Source organism: Brachyhypopomus gauderio, chromosome 12, assembly GCF_052324685.1.
Source record: "Brachyhypopomus gauderio isolate BG-103 chromosome 12, BGAUD_0.2, whole genome shotgun sequence".
NCBI classification, from domain to species: domain Eukaryota; kingdom Metazoa; phylum Chordata; class Actinopteri; order Gymnotiformes; family Hypopomidae; genus Brachyhypopomus; species Brachyhypopomus gauderio.
The window spans coordinates 12,659,873-12,687,235 of NC_135222.1; the positions used below are offsets into that span (position 1 = coordinate 12,659,873).

At 46.1% G+C, this 27,363-nt stretch overlaps 1 protein-coding gene across 1 annotated transcript in view; it reads right to left on the reverse strand.

Moving 5' to 3' along the window:
* Positions 1-27,363, reverse strand: part of pard3ba (par-3 family cell polarity regulator beta a) — a 112,293-nt gene that overhangs the window by 77,833 nt on the left and 7,097 nt on the right. Inside the window, exons 3-6 of the mRNA XM_077023191.1 lie at positions 26,974-27,075; positions 11,954-12,116; positions 7,501-7,583; positions 3,805-3,893 (exon numbers count right to left, since the gene is read on the reverse strand). Coding sequence (XP_076879306.1) covers positions 3,805-3,893; positions 7,501-7,583; positions 11,954-12,116; positions 26,974-27,075 — 437 coding nt within the window. The remainder of the gene's footprint in view (positions 1-3,804; positions 3,894-7,500; positions 7,584-11,953; positions 12,117-26,973; positions 27,076-27,363) is intronic.

The following is a 27,363-nucleotide window of genomic DNA, read 5'->3' on the forward strand; positions in this document are numbered from 1 at the left end:
TAAAGTTCGAATATGAATATTAGCCCTTACCCTAATGAGGGTTCAACCCCAGTGCCCCACAAGACGACTACAGTAAACCTGTAAACTGGGATCAAGTCCAAACGGTTCATGTTTTCCGGTCAAAGTCCTTCGTTACGAACGTGATATTGTGAGGCCCATCGGGATGCACAGGTGCAATAGAGGCCCACGAACCCACATTCGCTGACGACTCATTGCTGCTTCTGATCTTCTGGGGATGGCCCACCACCTGCAGACCTTCAGGTAACAGCAGCACTTGGGTCAGAGGTCGGGGTCCAGCAGCACTAGTACAGAAACTACAGACCATAGCACACAAAGAAGTGGAGAAGCTGGCTTTCCAGGGCAACTTCCAGCTAATGACAAACGGTCTGGGACGCAGCTAGGATGTTTTCTCTTCCATCTTGGACAGCCGTTCAGATCCTCCAGAGAAGGCTGGAACAGCACCAGAGCCTCACACACCTCAGCAAATAATGTTCAGATGACACTAGGTTGGAAAAAGTAGGCAATAGCTTCCTTAATGGCTTCAGATCAAGTAATGTAGAATGCTGTAGAGTATTGGAACCTGCTCATCCGTTAAATGAGGTTGGTAGGCAGGTGTACACACGCGTGTGCGTGCGCATGTGTGTGCGTGTGTGTGTGTAATGCTGATTGACAGAGCCAGTGAAGAGAGGAGAGAGAGATAACTGCTTCCCTCTCTGAGGGAGAAGAGCAGGTCATATGACCTGTGATAAGAACGACAGCGCCTCCGGAGGGACAGAGACGTACCCACATGGACTCACACACACACACACACACACACACACGTGTGTAAACATACACATACCCACACACACAAGGGATCTCGCACAAATACGTATGTACACACACACAGGCTCACACATACATGCGTGTATACACACACAGCACAAACATGCATGTGTACACACACACACACACACACACACACACACACACACACACATCGAGTTCTGTGGCCATGGCAACAACTGCAGATCTCATGACACCTGCCATGATGATAAACTGTGTAATACACTATTTGTCTCACACATTGGCAATATCAACTGGGTGATTTGGACCAACTATTTAGAATACAGCAATACTGTTTACAAAATACCAATGCTGAATTAATATGCTATATACAAACAGCAACAATATTCTGCTTCTTTCATTCCCCCAAATCCACCGCACGTCTGATCATTCCCAGAGAATCGACCACGGTTACACTGCCACATGCTAATGCTCACAGTCAGGATTTGAAAACATCCTTACGGTGGGGACAACAGGTGTGTCCCGAATGACACATGAGTAAGCATAGCTTTAGCACTTTGATATTAAACTGGCCCTGTCCCAGTTCAAGTGTAATGGGTGCACTGGACAATGAGCATATAAAACCAGTTTACCAGGTCTACATCATGGCCAGATACATGCACAGAAAGACAAGCTCCCCACTGCCCCAGCAAACTCTGATGGCATCCTTTTATGCTTTGAGACTCATTTAACTGGTGTCCCATACGGTGTTCAGGGAAAGTACTCCCAGTTCAAAAAGTATTCCAGGTTTTGTTCCCCTCAAAATAGTCATTGAGGTAATGGAAGTATCACATACCGATTTGTTGAACTTCTCCATTCTGGTCAAATCATTAGCAATACTCAACACATCCAGGACCTCTGGAATGCCACGTCTGAGTAAGAAGCGTCCAGCCGGACACTCCGCCCTCAACCCCACAGATCTGTGGCATCACCAGCAGGAGAGCGGCTATGCTAATGAAGCCAAGAATACGTGACTTACCTGCAGTCCACAGAAAGGCTGTTACTGCTGTCCCAGTGGAAAGGCATATTCACCATGTTCAAGGGTCATACTATTCATTCATAAAGGAGACAATATTTATTCCCCGACATGGAAAAATAAAGGACCTTTTACAACCTATTAATTAGCTAACAATAATTGTATTATTAATAAAAAATGAATGATTATAATGTAATAATTACTTTTGATATCCATATGTGTCAATATTCATTTGCTGTTTTCACGAGTCCCACATACTTCGTCTTAGATTTACAAGACCATATACCATCCATTGGTTGTATGGCTGCACGAGTCATAGCAACAGCCAAATACTGACGTTATATGACCCGAGACTTTAACTTGGGACCAGAGAAATATTTCATGATCTGCAGCTGCTGTGTGTGACTGCATAATCATCATGATTCAGAGCATTTAATGAAAGAGGAATATTTTGTCCATGTATTGTAGTACCAAGACTCAGCCATACCACTCATTACCCAAAACACAGGAATACAAATACATGTCACAAATAAGAAACAGAGGACGAACACACACACACACACACACACACACACACACACACACACACACACACACACACACACACACACACACACACACACACACACACACACACACACACACACACACACACACACACAAATGCATGCACACTTAATCTGACAACAGGATCTCTGTAGGGATTTACTTTAATGCCACAGAAGACTACTGCTTGTTAGTGCACATGTGTGTGCCTGTGTGTGTATACGTGTGTGTGTATATGTGCGCGTGTATATGTGCGCTTGTTGGGACACTCCATTTCAGCATTTGAAGAATGAATATTGCATATGAGCCTATAATATGCACATGGTCCAGATACAAGAAGAGTCTACAAGCCACCTGCCAAATCCGAATTCGGAGTGCCATGACTTCCTCTCTGAAGTGTCTCTGAAGCTCTTAGAGCAGTTCCAGACCATGCATTTCAAAGTGCAGCTGAAGTTCATCTAAAAATACCCCCCCCCCCCCCAAAAAAAGCAAGCCAAAACTAATAAAACAAATTTTTCTCTGCTAAATGTAACCCTGAGATCATGTCGTCGTCGTCCCGGTATTTTAGTGTGGAAGAAGTGAACAGGATTACATGATTTGTTTACATATGTGCCGATCCAAACATTATCAAGATAATTACCTTTTCATCCCAGTTATGATATTATCAAGATGACAATCATCAAAATAAATGAAAACAGTATGCTGAAGAAGAAAAACGTGATCCGAGTGATCATCTCACAGTTCTCACACTGCTTGTATTACTGGTGCTGCTTCCCACATAGAAGACAGTATAAACTGTCTGTCATTTTATCTGTAGCCGAGAAATCTGATTTTAACTGTTTTGATGGAAGGACAGTGCTGGCGACGCGGCCCCTTGCCCTGCGCTCTTGTGCATGTCTGGTGCATCTCTCTCACACCAGCAGGACAGTCCCATGTTCAGTGTGCCACACATCAGAGTGCGCAAGAGGTCGTCAAAGCTACTTTGTGTCTCTGGGGAAATAAGCAGCTTTTTAAAGCACGGTGATGCTATTTTGAAACACCCGTAATATTGTTGCCATATATCTTTAATATCATGGTATTTCGTATTATTGTATATCGGCACATGCCAAAATGTGGTACAGATTCAGGCTTGGGCTTCCAGTCTCTCTTCCTCGACTCGTGTGTCTGGTCCAGCCCAACCAAAGACGCCCACCCCGCAATTAGCATAAAGTCGTCAGCATGATGCCAATGATTGGCTGTACACAGGCACGCACTTTCATTAGCATTTGGGACTGAACCACTACTTGGAGCAAGGACACTGCGTAAAGATATACAGCCTAAACAATCTGCAACTTCACCTGCATTAAACCGTAATCGGGTTTATCGTAAGTTTATCCGTTAGGGACACATGAGGGTACATTTAAATGCACAGTAACTCTGAAGATGCTATGGAAACACAATCTCACACCCACACTCACCTGTTGGAGTGGGGGCTTGGCCTGGTTATGGCGGTGCCATCCTTGGGTCTCTCCATGACAGTGTTCTTCATCTGTGCGTGGCTCATTCCCTGTGCAAACACACACAGCCCAGGTTCCGTCAGTACAGAACCTGACTGAAGGCGCCGTAGCCAGGAGAACAGGACCGGCCCCAGGTAGAAAGCACCTGTCTGGAGATTAGTCTAGTTTGCAGCCTGAACTTTTAGAAGAATTTAGTACGATTAATGGCTGAAGCCCCAGACATTTGGTCAGCGTCCCAGTCAGAGGCTGCCGAATGCACCATAATTCTCCCTGGCCTGCTGTCCATTCCCCCCCCCTCTCTCTCTCCCCCTCCCTTTCTGCCTCTCTCTCTCCCTCTTTCCCTCTCTGTCCAATGACTCAAGTCACGAAAACGTGGTGCCTGAGGCTGGACAGCTGAAGACCAAACAAAGAGTCACCACGCAAACAACAAAATGGGAGAAACAGACGTCTCAGCGTACGAGGAGAAGACGGGGGGAGGGGCAGTTGTGGTGGGACGGGGGGAGGGAACTGGAGCGTTCTAATGACACCCTCCTCATTCTACCCCCTGCCGCTCTCGTGCTGGAACTGACGCTAATGACGTCCCTGATGCATCCCCAGTTGCACATGCACAGACGGGACCCCCACGCTCACAGGACGTTCGTCCAGCTATACGTGAAGTGACCTAGATTACTAGAGTGGCGTCCCATTACACCCCCGCTGGGCTACATGCCCGTGTGGGGGACAGTGGAGGCTGTTTCTGTGCATCTTCACCTCGTGTTTTACTGGACATCTCATACAGAGTCGGGTAGGGTAGGGGGTGGGGGGAGGAAGAAAGAGAGACTGGGAAGAGCTGCAGAGACAGAGAGATGGTTGCTGGGCTGTGTAACTTACTAGTGTGACAAAACAGTGTAGTGAGTAATGACTAAAGAGCATGTTGAGACAGCGATATTGGATTCTGAGGAGACTCGCTGGAGTCGGCATGTTCTGTGATTATGAGGCAGGACAGCTGAAACATGGCGACCGCTTACCGCACTACTGGGGACATAGTAATCAAATAAATGTCAGATGCTAATGAGCATATGCTTAAACATGCTGGGCAGGTGTGTGTGTGTGTGGGGGGGGGGGGGGGGGTGTGTGTGGAGTGTGCCGCCTGCAGCATCAATGCATATTTCCATGACCTTTACTCTCCGTCTCATCCATCTTAGCATGCCTCCTGAATAGGTTTCAGAAGTGTGTGTGTGAGTGAGAGAGAGACACACAGAGAGAGAGAGACAGAGAGAGAGAGAGAGAGAGAGAGAGAGACAGAGACAGAGACAGAGAGAGAGAGACACAGAGATAGATAGAGAGAGAGAGAGAGAGAGAGAGAGAGAGAGAGAGAGAGAGAGAGAGAGAGAGAGCGCGCGCGCACGTGTGAGGGCTTAGAGTTTTCGAGGAACTTTAATGAAAGAAAGTACTTTAATGACTCGTTTAGTGCGCTAAAATCTGAGTGTGGCATTCAAATCAACTAAACGTTAATTAAAGATCAATAAGAAGTTAATGTTGATGGGCATATTGACCTTAACTATGGCGGAGTTCCCTTTGATGTTGCTACAGTGATGGAGGCAGGCAAAGAAACAAAGGAGAAGGGAAACTAGGTTTGACTGATCTGACATCCGTTCAGACTCCTGACATCTGAGAGGCTGAAGGGTGGAATGTTTGACTTCCTAGTGTTCACCTCCAGCCATCTAAAGATGGTACTTGCTACAAACTTTAAAGAGGTGGGACTTTTTGGGGAAGAGGGCCACACTTCCGAGTCTTTGTAGACATCGGTCTGTCGAGTCTTGCCATTACACAGGCAGTAACGCCATTGTGCTGTGACGCAGGCTGTTACGCCATTACACCATGTCACGGTGTTACAGCGCCTGAGCATCTGCAGAGCCATGAATGATGACAGAATGTAACAGGAAAGAAGGAGGCAGCTTACGCTGGCTACACTGCTACAGCTTTACATCTTGTTGACAAATAGATGATTTTTCTCTTCATTTCAGAGGACCATCTCTAGATCAGAAGAAAGCCTTAAAAAGAACCTTTATCTTCCTGGCAATTTTTATCAGCTTTCTAACGTAGTGCAGATTACAGTGTGGTCTTTAAAACCCAAAAAAGAAAAAATAACTGCGTTGCGAACGAGTGGCACAAATGTTATGCCAGCAGACCCATCAGAGCTGAACTAGAAAGCACAGGACAGACGGGATGGATATGGAACGCAGCCCAGTTTACTTTGATAGTGTCGGGAACTGAAAACATATTCAGAAGTAAATCCATGTGTCAAACTCTCGTTACTTTAGCTGCCTACAGATACTTAAAAATTTGTACACTTCTCACGTCATTCTCTGGTCTGCGTGTCACTTTCCTAATTACGACCTGTTGTTTGATATTTCAGATAAAGGCTGTATAAATTTCCAGCTGTTATACAAATGCTACCCAAAATGTTTTTATTTCTGAGATAGAGAACAGACAAGCTGTATCGGAGTTTAAACAGCACCTTAGAGACCAGCTGTCTTACACAAATGTAACTTCAGCTCCAAGGTCAGCTTTTACCAAAAGTTGCACCTTTTGGGCTGTACTTTACCACCTAAATACGAATGATCTCGAGGACTATCTGATTTCGACACGGGTCTTTTGGTTTCTGACGCATTGATGTGTTGGAGCATGACATATTTATTCATTCACAAACCACTGTGGCCGTTAGCGTGTGCCTTGCAGGGCTAAAGGCCTGTGGGGAAAGATTAGACAGCCAAGAGGCTGTGTGGAACGTCCCTTCAATTAAATCAACATTCTGATACAGCACCAGCGAGACTGAGATGGAATGAGAGATCCAGATAGCATGGGGGGGTTCTACCCTCTTATCATCAACACTCCTGTTTGTTATGGAGGTGATCTACACCAGCTCCATCTCTCAGAAGTCAAATCAGAGTGGGTATGAAAAGTAGAAGCCACTGAGCTTGGATGGGTGGAAAAGGTGGTTGTGTGCGTGTGTGTGTGTTTTCGTTCATTCAGGGCACCCTGGTAGATGCAGTGTAATGCCATGAAAAACAAACCCACAGAAATGAGAACAGACCACAGGGACCAAATAAATATATTAAAACAAACAAAGAGAAAAGAGAGGAAGAGAGAGAAACCATGACAACGAGAGACAGGGAAAGATGGAAGTTTGTGGGAAGGTGAAATCACAGAGGAATATCAAGGGGGGTCACAGGTGGTATGACGGGCAAAAGAAAATATCAAAACCAAACCTGGGGAAAATCCAATCATACAGCCAACACCCCTCAACAGAATGCATTAGATCTTGTCTGAGCTGTGACACCTGCCAGAACACAGCCAGGTACAGTGGGGAAGCCAATCCTGCAGAGTGGGGGGTATTTTGGGCTTCAACCCTTAGGAGAACAGCGTGGCCTTGCACAGTGAGAGCTCGGTGTGTCCCAGCTACAACGAGCTCCTCCGATACTGTGGTGAAAACCTGGAATGTGTTACACTCTTTACGGTCCAGATTTTGGTGTCAATACTTGAAGGAACCCACTAAAGGAGTCGTTATCAGCCACTGGTCCTTAAGAGATGGCAACAGTTCCAAACGGCTGACACCGTGTTAACTGTATTTCTGTTTAAATGGTTTGTTTGATAAAGTTGTGCTGGGTTACTGACCGTGGTCAGGAGTCTGCTGTCAGGATCTTCAGCCTCACGATAGCCAGTCTCCAGTGGCGGGGCCAGGACCAACAGGGGCGTGTCTGTGGGCGGAAACGGAGTTAGCACAGGCGTGTCTCTGTGGGCTGTGGCAGTTAGCAGCAGACACTTCCATCGATCTGCTGACTCAGGAACTCCCCTGACTCAGTTCGTTTTAATTAACCTTGTCGTTTGATTCATTGATTCACTGATCTGGTTAAGTGTTCTTGAGCTCATCTCACATAAGCATAGCTACATGAGTGCACGCACACACACCCCAATCCCCACCGCCGTAGTAATGGTGATTGAAAATAAATAAACAAATATTTTTTAAATATGTTAAGAGTTTAGGTTGTTTTTTCACTCTGGTGACCCGTCTTCTTGCTAAAGCAGAACCAAGAACTGGAAACAATGAAAACACAGTGCTGAGCTATTCAGCGGTACAATGCGAGCGGAGCCCTTGAAAGCGGAGTGGGCGAGATGAAAAGCGACACCGTTTAACCGGACCAACAGGCGCTCGCGCACACTTGTCCGTTTGCCGCACAACCTCCTCGCTTTCAACGTTCAATCATTTCTGGAATCGACCGGCTCTCGCCAAAAATCAATGTCGCAGGTCTTTCGATAAGATAAGTGCTCAACGTGACCACAGCACACCGCGCCGACCCGTCCATCCGTCTCTAAGCACGGCGGCCGTATTCTGCTCCTCATCTTCACTAATGTCTGCGCTTCCGTGGAGAAACCGTCTCCCGCTGCTTATGACAGTTTCGTTTTTGGCACCAGAGTCGAAACCAAAGCGGGAACAAGACCTTGTGCTGGGAAACGTGGGAAAAACATGGGAGTTCTGGAGATACACTGACGATGCAAATACGCCAGACAGAAAACGCTCAAAAATAAACCCCACTGGTGTGTTCCGCTTTGAGCCAGAGTCACAGCTACCGAACAGCACAGAGGTTGAAACTGTTTAATGTTACGGTCTTGTCTGAGGGAAACGCAGATAAACACACACACACACACACACACACACACACACACACACACAGACGAACATTATTTTGGTTTAGTGGAAAAGCAAGCGTGGAAGTCTCAGGGCCGCGCTCTTCAGGTAAACACATCAGTGAGAGAATCACAGGAAGGCAGGGCAGGCCTTGGTGGCCAAAGGAACAACACGGTTGTTTATTAAGGCTTTTAGAGAATACCCCGAAACATCAACGCCTCCAAGTAGGAAAAGTATATGGAGTTGTTTTGGATATTTGGTTAAACCCAAATATGGGTGCATTACCCTTCTCAAACATCTGTCTAAAAAAACCAAACAAAAAGACATGCACTGCCCTGAAAGCAAACACCACATTTTGTAGAAATGTCTGTTGTTTGCTGTTCTAGGATCAGCAGGCAAGCTAGACTGCAGAACATTCAAGACGCTAGAAGAAGAACAAGAGTCTCCACTCCAAGCGCGAAGCTGCCGTGATAAACAGCGTTGGGGGGGTGGGGGGTGTATGAGCGCCACTTGACCCTTGACACCTGCTGTACTTCATCATGTGAACGGGGTGGGGTCGGAGGAGCTGATTCTTTATGCCACGACTCATTTACAGACGCATGGTTTATTCTCTCCGGGCCGCGCGGCGACGAGCCAAGCGAAGATCTGTGATAATGAGGGAAGTGCTCATAAATCTGGTCCCGTCTTCCTGTCACACATACTTGCCACTGTACGGTACCAGATATGGCAAAACTGCCTGACACAAATACATCTATAAATACTACTACTACTAATAATAATCATAAATAACCAGTAACTATGCGCATTTCATTATTTATCTTAAAATTCAGCGACACTAATATTTAGCAAACTGTTAAACCTTTTTAAAGCAGCAATAATATGGCATTGTTATGAAGTCTGCAGCAGGAATTATATTCAGTTGATCGTATAAAAGATGTTTGCAGTAGTGAGATGGAGTCTTGATTAAAGGACCGATAATTCTGCCTGTAAAACTGTAAAATTTATATTTTGGGGAGGAAAAGACAGCAGGGAAACAGGTGTCCAAAAGACAGCTGAATGTGCTAACCTGTAATCTTTGTATTATTGGTAATTGATACATCACTCACCAGAATATGTACTGGCCTGCTACATGGAGGTGTGCGGTGTGTGTGAGCGTGTATGTTTGTGTGCACATGTGCCTCTGTGCATGCCTGTCTGCATATCTTTGTTTGTGCGCGCGCACGTGTGTGTGTGTATGTGTGTGTGTGTGTGTGTGTGTGTGTGTGTGTGTGTAAAATCTTAAAACTAGGGCTTTTGTGGATACACAGCCAGCAATGCTGGAGCAAAATCCCCTCAGCTTTGGGTGGGAATACTGGGGGAGGATCCCCTTCCATATGTCAACAAAACATGACTCATAACCGCCACCATATACCCCCCCCCCAGCACACACACACCCACCCCCGGTCCCTTGCCCCACCCTTCCTCAAAATCCTTCCCTCATCATTTGAAATTCTGCCATTCCACTTAAACAGCTGTTTCCTACAAATCCCTCAAAACTGCATTTCCTGCCCTTTCTGATCAATATGGTAGGTTCCAACATGCTCATATACAACCCCAAAATTCAATGGTGAAACTGCTTTGCTGTTACCACACTGACAAGCATGTATGCGCCGAACCCCCGGGCCTGCTGCTCATGCAGTCTTGAGTGGTTCTGAGTTTTTGTCGGCCATCCTAACCAGACTTTCAGCCCCAGTGAAGCCAGACGGGCAGCAGATGTCCGTGCCAGGGCACCTCTGACCCTGGTGATGTCAACCGCGCCACAAAAGCCACCCTTGCTATCAGCTGCGCACACACTCGCGTTCAGTCACAGATAAATGCCTTTCAGTCATTAATCAATTAGACGACGGAGGAGACAAAAGGACCATGTCCGGCATGGATTAGCAATCTTAAACATAGGTCTGCTGCGGACCAGACGAGCCGGGGGGTGTGTGAGGGTGTGTGTGTGGAAGCAGCTGAGGTGATGGGGAGGCCGCTTAAAGCATTTTATTAAATCAGTTTCGCTATGGTAGGAAAGGCCTTCACGGGCTCACCATTAACTTAATTTGTGTGTGTGTGTGTGTGTGTGTGTGTTGAGGGGTTTGGGGTGCAAATTAGTTTAAATGGCAGACACTAAAAGGATTCATGCACAGCTGCATCCAGCCTAACTTGGTGCTGGATAGGACGGGAAACGTGTGACCGTGTCTCGGTGATGACCTGTGTGACCCAGTGTCTAAAATGACCATTTAATATAACAACTCGGCATCTATCCAACTTCTCACATTAAGAGTTACCACTGCCTTTGATCTTTTCAAATACAATTTTAGTATCTTATTTGGTCTAAAAGAGGTTGAAGGTCACTTACTGGCCCCTGCTGAGTAGGAGAGGGACTCTAATTGAGTGACTGACAGGTGGCGACTCCTGAAGTTAAAAAAAGGGTCAGGGTCGCTGGGTCGGCACAGATGTAACAGGTCAAAACCCACATCAAAACGGGCGGCCATGGAAGGGTTAAAGAGGTGGGGCTGATGCTTTAAAGTGACTGACAGCACGTCAGATGTCAGTCCTGTCCAAACTCGAACAAAGAACCATGCAGACTGGCAGGAACAGACTGACAGGGATATAAATGGTCAAAACCAGTCACAGACATCAACACTAACATGCAGCAGAAACAAACTCTGTGGACAAAGTTCTGGAGTTGATCTAGTGGACTCGCGACTTTAGCTAGTAGTCTGAGGCATTTTCAAAATGCTTGCACCAAAACAGTGATGGGACTGACAACTGGAATTATATTCAATGTATCCTATAAAACATGCTTGAGATGGAGGAGTGTTAATTCTGCACGTAACACTGTTGAAAAAATTTATATTTCTGGGGAGGAAAATACAGCAGGGAAACACAGACAGATGAAATGTGAAAAATGAAATGAAATGTGCCATATTTTGTCAATTGTGATTTTTTACACCCCAATCGAAATTTGTCATCCGCTTTTAACCCATCTGTGCAGTCAGAACACACACACACACACACTAGTGATTACTAGGGGGCTGTGGATCACACATGCCCAGAGCGGTGGGCAGCCCTAGCCCGGCGCCCGGGGAGCAGTTGGGGTTAGGTGCCTTGCTCAAGGGCACCTCAGTCATGGCCTGTCTGGGAATCGAACCCACGACCCTCCGGACACAGGACCAGTTCCCTAACCGCCAGGCCATGACTGCCCAGATAGATGTGGCTTAGTGGCATGGCACATCTCGAGAGTTGAAATCCAGAAAACACAAGTGAACTACAGAAGCAAAGCAGCGCATGGTCATATTTCCCCTGAATGTGTTCTATGGGTATTGGGATTCACTGTAGGGATAAAGCAAATGACATGCTGTATGCTCTATGTGGAAATGAATGCTTTTCTTGCTGCAGTCTTTTCTGTTCACTCACTTGACTTCAGGGCGATGGAGGTGACCTCGATCTCACTGCCGGGGTGTGGCATGCCCAGCTCGGGCTCCGAGGGCTCAGGGCTGGAATAGCCAGAAGCCGTGCTTCCCCTGGAACTCGCAGGCGCCCCCTGGTGGAGCTCCATCTCCTCGTACACTGCAATCAGCTGTAGGGGAGAAGGGCAAAGCTCATTAGATGAGATGACGATACAGACCAGAACACGGAAAGACACAGTGGAAAGATGCATTGGAACAGTCTAGAGCAGTGAGGGTAGTAGCTAGGGGTGGTGATGGGATTTAGAACTTTCAAGGTGTTACTGTGAGCTGGCCCCAATTATGTGAACATCCGACATAAAAATCGATCACAAAAGGACTGCAGAAAGTAGCTTCAGGGAGAAAGAAATGTTCATAAAAGTTACTTCTAAACATTCAAATCTATGGGCTACGCTCATGTTAGACTTTTCTGCATCGTCACCCCTGTCACAGACATGGTCATCAATGGAAGGTTTACCTGGAGGCTTAAAATTATCACGTTTACTGAACAAGCTATCAGGGCCGATGAGATCAGACAGTCCAAACAGAAAGCAGCCTTGTTCACTTCATTAGCACATTGCTGCTAATGTGTTTCATATGTCTCGCTCAGGGGAAAAAAGCAAAAACAGATCAGTATTATGTCCTATAATATGAAAGTAGTGATCTGGTCTGGTTTATTATTAAATATTGATGGCTCATTTCTCTGGAAGTCCCTTTCTGGAGCAGAGGCAGATGTAAATAATGGAAGGAATTATTGTGTCTCCAAACATGAAGGAAATCGCTTTTGTGCTTCATTCCATTCCTGTGGAATACCGCAGTTTCCCATAAAAGTTTCATGCTGGTTTTAACCGCCTAAAAGACGGGAGAGTCCTGTGAGGGGGGCTGGATGCGCGGCGTGCGGGCGAGGCGCTGGGGCAGAACCAGCTGCTTAGCCCGACGCTGCGTCACGTCCCGCAGAAAGGCCGTCGGGATCTGGGCAGTCTGATGGCCTCTCAACCTCCCACCTGGTTGTGTCACTTAATGGTCCTAAGCAACTGGAACTCGTTCTTTACCCAAAACCACTGCTGATGCTTCCAATACACACACACACACACACACACACACACACACACACACACACACACACACACACACACACACACACACAGTCCACTACCAGAATGGCACTGGTTCCTATATGGTCAGTATTTACTGGACCAAATCTCCATGCAGATTTTAGTGTCCCTTGTGCTGGACACATTCTGAGCAGGTTGAGAGAAACTTGACCGTGTATTGTTGAAGATTGTTTAACGTTAGCAGTTAAACGTTACATAGCAAAATTTGGTCTCCAAACTTAGCCATTCGACTGCATCAAGCCATAATTGAGCATCTCTGAATCTCAAGTACTGCTTAGCTTTAGTAAATGTCACGGAAGATAAACCTCAAGACTATTCTCTGTCCTGGCTTCGAGATGGTGGAATGATCTTCCACAAGCTGTTCGGACTGCATAAATGTAAAAAACCTTTAGCTAAACACTGGAGCTATCGATTGACACAGCGTCAGGTGCTCTGAAGCGGATGAAGCAAACAGAAGCGTAGTATTATGTCATGTTACCACTGCTGAGGTATCCTACATATGATGGGGTGACAATTATATATTGTATATCTATTATTCACTTAGAAGTTCAAACCTAACCTCATCACACACACATCCACTCACATGCCCTCAAACACACTCCCCCTCACACACACACCCACTCACATTCTCCTCTCAGTTTCTCATACTGCCACAGACACACACACAAAACCATTAACTTTGCACCTTTCTTTCATTCAAAAATGGTCTCAGCATTTAGCGAGAGGGACGCTACAACTGAGTAACACATCCCCTCATGACAGCTGTGGTGTCATGACACCATGATGATCCGCACGCTGCTGGGCTTTCAGTGGGTCGGCCCAAAAACCCGGTCCGGAGTCATGCCAGGACTGGGAATCAGACCCAGTGTTTTCACACATCTACCAGCTCATGTGCCACACACCAGAAGGATAAAACACTGCCTTCAGCTACTTCACCACCCGCAACACACACACACACACAACAGGTTATGCACAAACATGTTCCAAGAGGAGCTGCCAATCTTGGTTTGTTATTAATTAGCACCACACACTGTGGACCTGTAGCTGGACTTGGCTCAGCGGATGTGGTGGGGGTGTGAGCAGGGTTGTGGTGAGGGGTGTGTGGGTTGGGGTTGTGGTGGGAGAGTGAATGTGAAGAGCAGGTCTCTACTTTTGAGCACACAGAAACCACCATGATTAGTCCAGTCCAACACAGAGGCCTGCTAGACACACCAGAGGTGGTGGACACAGTGTTAACAGGCAACCAGGTGTACACATACGCGTGTGCGTGCATGTGGGTGTGTATGTCTGTGTATGTTTGGCATCAATGGCCAAATTAAATGTGACAAGGGAATCAGAACCTGTCAAACACAATGTCATGCTCGTCTATATGAGATTCGAAGACACTGATGAGGTGCGCGTGTGTGTGTGTGCGTGTGTGGGCCAAACAGCCATAAAGGCCGGGCTCGCCTGATGAATTCATTCCACCGCCTCTAATAAATTAGCACTCTCTCTCTCTCCGCTTTCTAATCACATCAAAGCGCTGGCAGAGGAAACGACTTAATGAAAGACAAAAAAGCGACAGAATATCAAGGGAAGAAGGAAGGGGAGGGAGGGGGAGGGGCGAGGCAGCGAGGCACCTGAGGAAGGAAACGTCTGCGTCCGTAACCGATACTCAGGGAAACAATAACCCATGACATGGGAATATGTCTCCTCAATCACGCCGGAGACATTCTCCACCCTGCCAGCCAGTCATAAAGGAGAAACAAACACGAGACACAGAGACTGGAGGAGATGCCTGCAGAGAGAGGGAGAGACAGACGTAGAACAGAGAAAGAGAGAAATAGATAGACTGAGAAAGGGAGGACAGCAAGAGAGTGAGAATGCGAGAGAGTGTGCGAGAGAGTGTGCGAGAGAGGCAGCGCATGTGACTGAGTGTGTGAAAGCGAGTAGGGGCTGGATGCAATCGCTGCTACTTCATGACCTGCGTGAAAAAAAAATCGACTTGGAATTCTAGTCCTGCGCAGATTGAAAGTAACAAGCAGTCCAGTTGGATTGGTGAGAGAGAGAGAGAGAGAGAGAGAGAGAGAGAGAGAGAGAGAGAGAGAGACTGTAGTGTGCTGAGAGTGAGGACCCAAACAAAGGGAAGATGCAGCTTTGTCCCGAGGGGCATCTTCGCTGGCTGACGGAACTCATCGTGACGGAACTCATCACAAATGGTTTCTTGCTACTTTTTCTTCAAGATCTGGACTCCAGGCCAGATGTGAAACTGATCACAGAGGAATAAATCAGTAGAATAAAATAAACAAACGTTGGAATAAATCCTTCATTGTAATAGAAGCATGAAAGCAGGTGTTGTGTATGATAAACCAGTTCATCCTCTGCCTCCCTCTCAATCTATGCTTGGTCAATCAACTAACCAATCAAACCAGTCAGTCAATAAAATCAACTGTTCAAGTCCTGCTGTAATGAGGAGAACCTCACAGGATATGGATCATGAAATCACCTTCGCAAGGCTCATCACCTCTCTGGAGACATGTTCTTCAGCAACAGACGTGTGTGTGTGTGTGTGTGTGTGTGTGTCAGGCCTCCTAATTTCTGCCTCCCTCATCTCCATTGGAATTCCCAGTGTGATAGAAGCACAAGCAGCAAACATCTTTCTGCATCGTACAAGCAGCTGGATGTCCGGCACCCAAAACCCATGTTCACGTGGTTAACTCCACCCCCTGAACAAGGCCACACCCCTGCCAAAATACGCACCTGCCACTCAGTTTAACTGAGTGCAGTGTGTGAACCGCAGTAAGGGACGAAGACGTCTGGCTCGGTCTATATACAGCAGGGAGGCACACCAGAGTCAAAGGTCATGCACTAACAGCTTAATCCCAGAGGGGAAGAAAGAACAGCAGGATGGTTTTCTCCCTTTTCTATTCCTCTATTTCTATTCCACTCTCCCTCCTCCCTCTGTCTTTCACTCACAGGTAAAAAGCAGAACCACTATTAAAAACACACAATAGAAACAGACCACCAAACACACCCTAGTGGATTTTCAACAGGACCCGGCACAGCAGTGCGGGTTTGCGTGTTCCATTCCGCTGCCCCTAACAGCAGTGGCGTAGCGAGATTAGCGCAGACAGAGATTAACGGAAGAAACACCTTGCGAAGGATCTTACCACAAAGCTCTGAAGTCTCTGCACTGGCCTCCCCTCTCTGGACCGAGACTAAAGTTCGCCTGACTGACCCAGACTATGCCACATAGCGAATGGAAAGAGTACTGCAGGTGAAACTAGGACTCCTTTTCTAGAGAAATGAAATCTGGATATGCCCAATAAAACTACCACGAGAGATCAAGGGGCTGCAAAATTAACATGTGTGTGTGTGTGTGTGTGTGTGTGTGTGTGTGTGTATATATGTGAGAGAGAGAGGAGAGAGAAATGGACACATAATGCCTAGTGTTGCAGCCTGGCTAAACAAAGATTAGCAGCAATGTGCATCTTTAATATCACTTCCAGATGTGTGGACTTAAAAACTCACATAACACAAGCCCTCAGTTTATTGCCTGCCCCTGGCAAATGCAAACACACCAACTCACCCACCAGGAAACATCCCCCACAACACAACTCACAAACCCTTTTCTTGCTGGCATCAAACAAAAATAAATTAAGACATTTTAAATGAGCAAAAGTGCAGTCAGTATGCAGGGGGAAACTATGCCATGATCAAACCAAACCAAATCACGATTTCCACTATGCTGCTTCTTTAAAGGAAGACTGAAAACAGCTTTGGTTAATTTTAGATGGCTCTGAGCACCTGGATTCAAAAGTCACTTTTGTAAATAGTCAAAATAGTTGATTTTGTTGCCAAGGTAAAAAACAACATAGAAATACATGTTGTTTTAGAGAAAGTGTTGTGCAACAGATCGACTGCTTTGGCCTGGAGAAGCCTGCTGTATCTGGCTTGGCCATCAGACTTAAGTCTCCTGTCAGCTATCACTTCCAAAACTAACAGCCCGTCCAACAGAGTCATGTCTACCGCCGATCGATGCTGTATCCTGCCAGTTTAGGAGGAGCTCAGAACCATTAACTACATTAACGGGGTCACATTAATGTCAGTGGTTCCAGACCCCATAGCGACCTCGTGGTGGGCTGGGGTTAATACTGCCCACACTTCACCTCACATCTACCGTTTAATCTACTCTGGGCTGGCATACACGTCTAGAGGCCTTCCTTTGTGAACACGATCGTGTGACGTTCTGACGGGGTGAGCACGTCTGCTCTCTCTGGCTGCTTGGCGTTCAGGGCTTCGCCTCAGAGTGCAAACACGGACGTTCCGAGCTGTGAAGCTGGAAGATGAAGTCACAGAAGCGAGCCAACGGGAAGCCTGTACAGTTCACAGCCAAGCACAGCCGTCTGGACAGGAGACGGCAGACAACGGCTCCCACACTCCGGCTGGCCAAAGCTCGGCGAGCTCTGGGGAGGTTTTCACTTATTTCTGACAAACTCCCACAACATGGCACACACTGCTAACACAGTCAGCCTGCCCTTGTCTCACACACACACACACACACACCAGTTTCATTAGCATCTTGAATACTGGCTGGAAATGAGCAGAGGAAATGAAGCACCTCATTCCAAACCTCTGAGATGAAAGCAGAGCTAACCAAACACATCTGAAGGTGTGTGTGTGTGTGTGTGTGTGTGTGTGTAAGTACGAAAGCATTGGAGGTGATCCCAAAAACCTGTAATAACATTTGTGAAAAAGGACACGGTAACACAGTAATGACCTGGACACGTTTGGTCCTGCTCAGCAGTGCCATCGTGGAATTACTCTGCAAATTATGACCAGAATAATGGGTGTTGATATAACATGTAAATGTGAAAAATAAAAAGCTATAAAGTATATTAACACAGACAATACGTCTGCACAGCTGCCTGATGCCACACTTACAAGAAGATTGTGAATTATGCAAAATAATGGCTGATTATGGAAGATTTTGTAACTTTTCAAAATTCTGGGGAGATGCTAATTCTCTGGTCAAATGAATTCAGTAACTGTATTGTCTCTCTCACTCATTCCCCACTCCTCCCTCTCTCTCTCTCTATTCCTCCTTTTCCCCTCTCCCCATGTCCTTTCTCTCTCTCTCTGCCTCCCTCTGTGTGGTTTAGACGTGGACCTCACCGTGTTGAGGGGAAACTTTTAACACTCACTCAGCTGCCACTTCACAGAAGCAGGAATCAATACGGTGATGAGGAAAGCATGAGGGCGGGAATCAGGCCTTCTGACACGGCAGCACAGAACAAGAGCAGAGAGAGAGTGAGATGCACCTTAAACCCTAACCAAGGAAAAGGAAACACTCCCAACCCTGATTGGGGGGGGGGGGGGGGGGGGGGTGAGAGAGAGATTGACCAGAGAAAGAGGGAAAGAAAGCAAAAGCTGAGAAGCAGGGAATGATGGTGTGTTGGTGTGTGTGCGCGCGTATGTGAACGGGGGTGTTGATGAATGAGAGTACAGCTTTTTTAATATATGTTTGCTATGGGAATTGCAACGTGCCAAAACCCCATGGGGCTCTGTTCAAGTGTGTGTGTGTGTGTGTGTGTGTGTGTGTGTGTGTGTGTGTGTGTGTGTGTGTGTGTGTGCACGCGCGTGATTAATGGTGAATTTACCCTTTGCCTTTATGAGTGCTTATAAATAATAATAAGACCCGTCACGCAGAGCCAGCTGCTTTTTACTGGAACCTCCAGTAAATCACCAGTGTGTGTGTGTGTGGTGTGCGCATACACACGTGTGCATTTTTAAGTGTATGGGAATTTGAATGGTGTGCAAGTGTGTACACATAAGTATACACTTGATGCATATGCATGTGTCTATATGCACGTGTCCAGGTGTGTGTGTGTGCGCATGTGTGCACATGTGCTTACATGGGTGTGCGTGTGTGCATACAGGCATATTCTTACATCTTGCATTCATAAACGGAACACCCATGAATCTTGATATCTTGGTTTCCAGGGAGTTGCCATGGAGACAGAAACAAGTTTGTGCTACTCTGACACTGGTAGGAAGTGTTAGAATTTTCAGAGAAAGGCAAAAGGCATTCGTTTTGTTGTTGTTTTTTTTCCCCAGCCAAAGACGTAATCAGTCACACACACCTTCACCTCTCTCACACACACCAACACAGTCAGTCAGACAGACAGACAGAGAGACAGAGAGAGAGACCGACCAATTCCAGATATTTTGGGCCAAATGTTCTGGAAACATCTACATCGGTCTGCCAGCCTTCCAAAAATCAGAAGATTAGGATGGTGGTGCGGAGCAACATCAGGCATGAGGGCCAAGGGGAAGCCGAGAGCTCCAATCAGGCGTCAGGGCCTAATGAGGCGCAAAATCACCAAGAGGTTTTTTTTTTTTTTGCACGCGAGGGAAAAGGTTGATTCTTCATCTCGTCTCAAAGAGCCCTGAGGAGGTGTTAAGAACGTTCTAGCCTACAGAGCAGATGATCAGCAGAACGAATATGAACGACCCCTGCACCACACCTCTCCTGCTCAGCTGGAGCCGTGATCCGTCCCCACGTTCAGCTCAAAGGCGAACAGACAGAAGCGGCTGATCCACTCACATGCAGCATCACAGTGCTTGACGGCAGTAATGCGCCAACACCCAGGAGATGTGAGACGGCCGTGACGGAGATGGGGGGGGGGGGGGTTGCGTGACGGAGGTCTGACAGGCAGAGAGGGCCACTCCACCTCGTTATCGGTTAATCGAGAGAAGCCTGTCCCATCGAGACGATTAATTAGCGTGGTGGGCCGCCTGTGAAAATTGATGATAATAGTGAGAATGAAGGCGGAGGTTGCTGATTGGTGGAGGAGACGAGGGCCCCAGATGTGTCGCCAGTTGCTTTTAATTGTGGCAGAGTGTGTGGGAGGCGCAGGGAGCGGTAAGGTGTGTTAATCTGATCCACCGCATTCACTGAGGTAGCAGACGCATGAAGAAGAGTTACGTGTGAAGAGTGTGTGATCAGCACAAAAGCTACTGACAAAGACTCAGACCAAGCAGACACACACACACACACACACACACAGTTGGCTTTGTCCATCCTGTTTGTTCTTCTGAGCCCCAAGTCTCTCTCTCACACACACACACACACACACACACACACACACACACCTTAAAAATATATTTAAGTCACTGGAACTAGGGACCAAATGCTACATTTGTCCCCAACCTCCCCAGTGAGGACCACTACACACAACCCTCCCCAGTGAGGACCACTACACACAACCCTCCCCAGTGAGGACCACTACACACAACCCTCCCCAGTGAGGACCACTACACACAACCCTCCCCAGTGAGGACCACTACACACAACCCTCCCCAGTGAGGACCACTACACACAACCCTCCCCAGTGAGCCCACCACTATCCAGCTACCCACGTCAGACAAATACTCAGTCACTGTGGTGATCTACAATCATCACCTGCCAAACTTAGATGCTTTGTACTGGTGAGAGTGTATTGTGCTAGTATAGTGCAGCACAGGCCTAGAGCAGCCCTCGCCACTAAATAAACGAGGCAGTCCAAGCTCATTCAAGAAACACAGTCCCCTTTCCCTGTGTGGAGGAGGTGGGGGGGGGGGGGGGGGGGGGGGGGGGGGGGGGGGACTCTTGTTATATGAAAACATAAAAAGAAGCAGCATGACAGAAAGGGAGACAAATGGCCAGAGGCCAGAAGCCAATAAGTGCAGTGGAAATAACAGGGTAGGGGTGGGGGAGTGGGTGGGGTGGAGGTGGAGAGCATGAAAAGGAGGGAGAAGCCCAGCCATCCCTCTCTCGTCTCCTGTCCGTTCACTGGATGAGATAAGAGATCGATGGCAACACATCAACACAGAGAGAACCAGAGGGAAGGCTCGACTCCAGCCGCAGGTGCGTCTGACGCGCCCTGCACGTGAGCCGCAGGTGCGTCTGACGCGCCCTGCACGTGAGCCGCAGGTGCGTCTGACGCGCCCTGCACGTGAGCAGGCACGGGGATCTTAAGCTACTGTAATCATGCTGAACGCTCCGTCCTTAATGCCAGTTTACGCCAATTTGCCCACTTTCCAAATACGAAGTCAGTCAGTTGAGCTGTTTGACATTCACATTTGGCTTGTTTAGTTTTGCATTGGAGACACATGCTTCCAAATAATGGCTCCAAGTAATGGTAGCTTATGACTTCCAGACAGTATAAGACAAGCTGCACACTGAATCCATTTGAGGTAAATGGAAAATTTCCATCCATCTGTTTTACAAAGACTACTACTGCTATTCCAACACTACTACACTTCCGAACACCACCAAAAAACACTAATAAATAATAACAACAGCGGTATCTGACAATGATTTTCATTATTCTAGTCATTACAATAACAAAAGATGCAAAGAGAAAGCATTCTGAATGTAAGCCTCAGACACATTAGATTTTCTTAATCAGTCATGCATATGCAAATCAGTGTCCTTTCTTGTGGTAGTTTCAGCCTAAATGATGAACATTTAATGATCGCTCTGCTTATCTGAATGTGCCTGTGTGGGTGTGTGTTTGGGGGTGGGGGGTGGGGGGGGGGTGCGTGTCTGACAAAGACAGTTATGCAGGAGAACAGCATGTTCCTATTAAGTGTATTCTATTGTGAGCAGACACACTCTGGAAAATCAATACTGCAAAAAAGGGTCAAAAGGGGAAGTCAAAAAGGGAAGAAATCAGAACGACGTGAAAATGTGAGCGCAGAGGACATAAAAGCTTGGAGCTGCTGGTGTGTTCACCTGCTGTAACCAGCAACACTAAAATACAGAGTCCCCGTTCTGTTGTCATAATGGTAGAATGAGCTTTCTTAGTCGACATCACCTGCTGAAACATCCGTGCGGAGGTGACTATTTTGCTATGCTTACTAAAGCACTTCTGATCAAAGACAGATCTTGATTCTAAAATGTCAGAACAACGATACATCAGTTCTTTTGACTAAAAGGTAACCAAAATGGTGTTCAAACACCTTCTGATTGCACAGAATGACAATTCAGACTGGCCTGCATTCCCTCATTAGATACAATTGCCTTCGCAAACTTAGTTCTTTACCTAGTTCCTGCGAATCTGACCAAAACCAATATAAGCAAATATGGCTGCCAGAGCTGCCATCTTTGAATGGATGCCTTCTGGACAGGTAGCCAAAAATATTAAACCTTATGAGGGCTCAGTGTCTACTGGCTTTGGGCCAAACCCTGCTCTTCACAAATAGCTACACCCTTTCAACCAAAAAATTAACCAAGATAAATAACTACACCCTTTCAGCCAAGAAATTAACTTATTTAGTGCAACCAGTTGCTTTTTTGCATGGTTAGCTCCAATACCTGCAGACATTATGCCCTAATAGGATCCAACTGAATAGCTGGGCTGTAGGGCAGTAATTACACTCCAGGGCAGTAATCAGACTGGCACAGTTTGCCCCTCAGGCAAGGATCAGGGTATGAATATGGGCCTAATTGGAATTTTAAAAGATTTAGCTTGAAGTGATTTTTTGCCACTTACTTCAAGAAAGTGGGGTGTTCGAGGTGTCAAAATAGGTCATAAATTTATTTCTCAAAATTCATCAAAAAGTTGGGATCGCACAAATTAATACTCCTCAAGAAAACAAGTTCTCGTTGATCTCGTCCCAGTTCTTGAATACCCTTAAGTAAACTAATCTAATTCATTGTCATTACAAGCCAGAATAATCATTCAGTTCATCTACAAACGCGATCCAATGGACTCGTGCAGCTTTTCAGCCAAGCGAAGTTGACTGTGAAGGCCAATCAGTAAAACCCATGCGACATTTCCCAGCCCCCTCTGCAATCAGTGCCCATTCAGGCCTCCTCAGCGCTCACTCGACTCGTGACAAAGACGTTAAAGCAAGGAAGAAACTAGCTCTGTAGAAACAAGATAGTCTACTAAAATGGCTTCCACTGCCACGCGTGGGTGCTAGGCTAAGACATGCATCAGTATGCGTATGATAAAAAGGAATCTGAATACATGATGGAATCTGATGGTGCTCATCTGACACGAGGCATAAGTGGCTTTTGATGAGGGTCTCAGATGATCATGGCTGCATGCTCGCCTTTTCTAGCACAAGCACAATATTCCCATCAAACTGTAATGAACTTTCAAATTAGCAGTAATTAGCATTACAAATGCATTATCTCTGTTGCATAAAGAAATTACCAAGATGACCAATAATTGCTCCAAGCCCTGCATACGAGGGAGGAGTTCGATTATATCTATTTAGCTAAGGTATGAAATGAATCTGCTGCCAATGCAAAACACAATTTGCAGATGCTAAACAGATTAAAACCTGTATTATCTTAAAAGCTGAGTAATTAAAAGGCAGATTAGCAGAGGTGGACAGACACTATTAGAATGGCTTCTATTTGATTATTTTGCTAAATGAATTTCTTAATTTCAATGCTTTCCCTATTAGACAGGCTTTTGTCTCTAAAAAGCTTGCCCACAGCCTCAGTGCCACCATTAGCACTGCTGTTCTGTCTTCTACAAAATACACAAGTGGGGACCGAACTGACAGCTTCAGAGAAACTCTGAGGGAGGTGGGACTTGATTACTGCTGCTCCTGTAAATCTGAGGAAACTGGCATAAACCCGTGCGACTGTACAGAAAACCTGGGCGTCTAAGTCAAAAGCACAATATTTTAAACATTCCTTTAACACAAAAGACACTGACAAGATGTGTGGTGAAAAAAAGAGAGATATATGTAGTATATACATATATTTTTTGTGCATTAGAGTGCGTTTGGTTTTTCCCCTTTATAGGTTTGGGTTGCGCTTCTACTGAAGCAGACGAGCCAAGAAGATGCACACCAATGTTCGGATCCAAAGACCATACTTAACGCTTTTCTGTAGGCAGTCATGATCATAAATGGCACTATCGTTCCTACCCAGCAGCCCCTCACACAGTAAACACAGAGGGCACGGCAGAGTGGCGGCACAAATACGTTCACGGCGGTCTGAGAGGTGTAAAGAAGGACAAAAGCTCCAGTGTGTCACGTGGGAGGATGCTGGCGCTTGCCAGGATTACAGCACGCGCGTGTGCCTTTTCTCACGCTTCGTTCAGATCATGTGGCAGTCGTGTTCCATTATGGAGATGAACGGCAGGGAAGGTAAAGCGTGATGATTGGGCTCCAGCGCATACAGGCCGAGGTCATCCACCCGCACGTGATGCTGCACGTGCAGGATGACACGTGGCATGAGCCATGGGAGGAAGCACACGTGGCAGCTCTGCGTGCACTGCAATGGTCCAGAATATATCTTTTAGTTCCGACAACCACTGTGGACCAGTCAGAGTAAAAACATCATACTGGCATCAGAGCTGGTTTGGTTAGAAGGACAGTGACAAAAGATAATCCACCTAATTTTTGATAAACAAAAACGAGCTTCCTCAAACATTTACAAATTTTAAAGTGCTATGGAGACAATTCAAATGACATTTTTAGAATAATTCCACATGCAGACTGCCTGTTGAAGAAGCAAAAAAGGGAGGAGAGGAGAAGAGAGGTAAGGAGAGGAGGAGAGAGGAGAGATGAGGAGAGGAGAGTTGAAGGGGTGAGGAGTGATGAAGTGTTTAATTGAGTAAGAGAAGCACTCGGCCTGGCCCTCGCAACATGGCTTTTTGCCCCTTGTGGCCCATGAGGCCATGTGGCTACAGCCCCTCCATGCATTAACATCATTAATCATTCTCACTATGAATATTCATGAGCTGGAACCGGGGTCAAGCCAAATGCCATCAATCCCTGCTGTGGGTTAATGGGCAGGGGTGGGGCCCATAATCCTATCCCATTGCCATAGCAACTTTGCCCTCATCTTCCAGGAGTATTAGTAGTTTAATTAAGAAACTACGTGACTCCTACATACTTTACGTGTACTCTAGCATCTTGCACTATGGGTGGGTAAGAGTTGCAGCTGGAGAGGGTTACCCACTAATGTCAGAGGTCCCAGTAAGATCTGGAGAAACCAGCACCAGTAATGTCCCTAAGCGGCCTAATGATCTACACTGTTGTGCGCTGTCAGAGGTCAAAGACATAAGCAATGGAAAGAGACAAAGGCATTTCAAAACCTTGAAGCATCGTTTAATCAGGTCACCAAAAATAAAACTGAACCTAGCAATAAAAGCCCAGCTAAATGAATCACTCCAAATTGCCCAGCCCACCAGCACATGAATATTCTGATCCAGCTCCTGCTGAGTAAGTCAATGTAATTTAACTCCTTTTATGCACCCCAGAATCCTGAATATGCATATTGTTAGAATCCATTACTAGATTTTAAGTCTCTTGTGAAAAATAAGGTGGACTGTGAATAAATTATTTCCCAATGGGAAAAAAATGGCAAATAAGACTTCCCAGGAACTCTGCCACCTCTCACTTTCCTCCAGGCTGGCAGTTACATACCATTTGGGAAAGGCTTGGAGAAAAGCCTTGTAACATTTGCAGAAAAAGTTGTAGCATCTGAGAAAAGGCTGCAGTGTGTGAGAAATATTTGTGTTTTGGAATTAACACCCAGTGCAGTGCTAATGAATAGTGATACAACTGGTTTTGAAGGAAGCCCAGTTAATTTATTTAGTGTTGGAATTGGAATGACTGGCCGCTAATTCTGACTAACCAGGAACAGCCAGCCAAGCAGGTCGAGGCAGCGTCACGCCAGATGGCAAGCTCCTCCCACAACCTGTTCCACGCCTTCTGTGAGGTCAAAGGCACAGAGCATCACAATTCTCAGAACGGACAGACATATAAGGCGTTCCGACGTGGGAACCATGGTTGCCAACATGGTTGGGTGTCAGAACGGGTCAAACATATATGCGCCACCATTCAAAAGTTCCAAATCCGTGCTCAAGAAGAGATACATGATATACCTGTGGTTAGTATGATATTTGCCAATAGAAACAATCTTTAATTTGATCATCTTTAAATTATAGTCTGGATATTAGAATTCCACAGAATTATTACAACTCATAACTCATCTGGGGCGTTAGTTTAGTCTAGTCTAGTTTCCAGCCATCTGTCTTCTTATACTTGTACCAGCTCAATGCAAAAATGGCACTTATTTGAAAAAGGCTCAAAAATAAAATGTAATGAAAATACTTTCATATTTGTGGTAAGAGCAACATATGTTTACTCATTTTAACCCAACAAACAAAATTAGTGTTCCATTTTTAGAATTTAACCTCTTATACTCACTTATCCATTCTTACATTAGATATTAAAATAAAATTAACATCCAGAACACGTTCCACTTTGATATCATGATGCAGATGCAGAAATACTACTACATGGAATTTTACTAAATTATTTTCCCACCTACTATTTTCCCCCAAATAACTAACATACTATAATAAAAAACTATTTATATTATTTAGATCTACCGCATAGACGTGTGAATAAAATAATGAATGTTGAATAAAATATGAGAGGTGGTGCCAAACTTTGTATACATCCCTCACAGCCCCTAAAGTATTTGTGCATGTCTGAGATACACATCTCAGTTTCACTATATTCACACAGCTAACAGAGTACAGGGAGGCGTTTACAGTGGAAATCCAGCACAACAGCTAGCGCTGCAAATCTCCATAAAGGCTCCCACCCGGTATAGGCTGTGGTAGACAGTGGCCTGGAGAAACCCAAGGCCACTCCTGTTCAGTGTTGCTGATACCCCTGATCCTGTGGAACAGTGTGTCTCCATTCTGGCCAAACACACTATCGTTCTGTCAGACAAGTTCTTGCGCGCGCACACACACACACACACACACACACACACACACACACACACACGGGCACACACACTCACTCACCCACAAACACAGAGAGGACCCATGAAGCAGAGGAGCGTGAAATGGCACAGTGTTCTTACCTTGTCTTTGTCCTCCACCAGGTCCATGAGCATGTCGTCCGGGTCCAGGATCCCCCCGTCCGCGTACTCCACATGGTGCGTTCGCACCAGGAACTCCCCATCCTGTTGGGAACAATGGCTCGATTAGCAAAGTTCCTCTTTTGAAACAAGATGGGAGGCACTGGAGAGCTAAAGAGACACTGCAGTTGTACTGAAGAAGAATACGAGGAGAAATTACAGCAGAGATAACAAGACAACAAATTATATGCCTATAGAGAGTTAATCCAAGATTACTTATTTCATTGTTGAATGTATTTACACCATATACACCTATACATGTACATATGTACACTTGTATAGTCAAAATATATTCATCATCATACATTGATCCTAGCCCAAACTAGTTCTCTG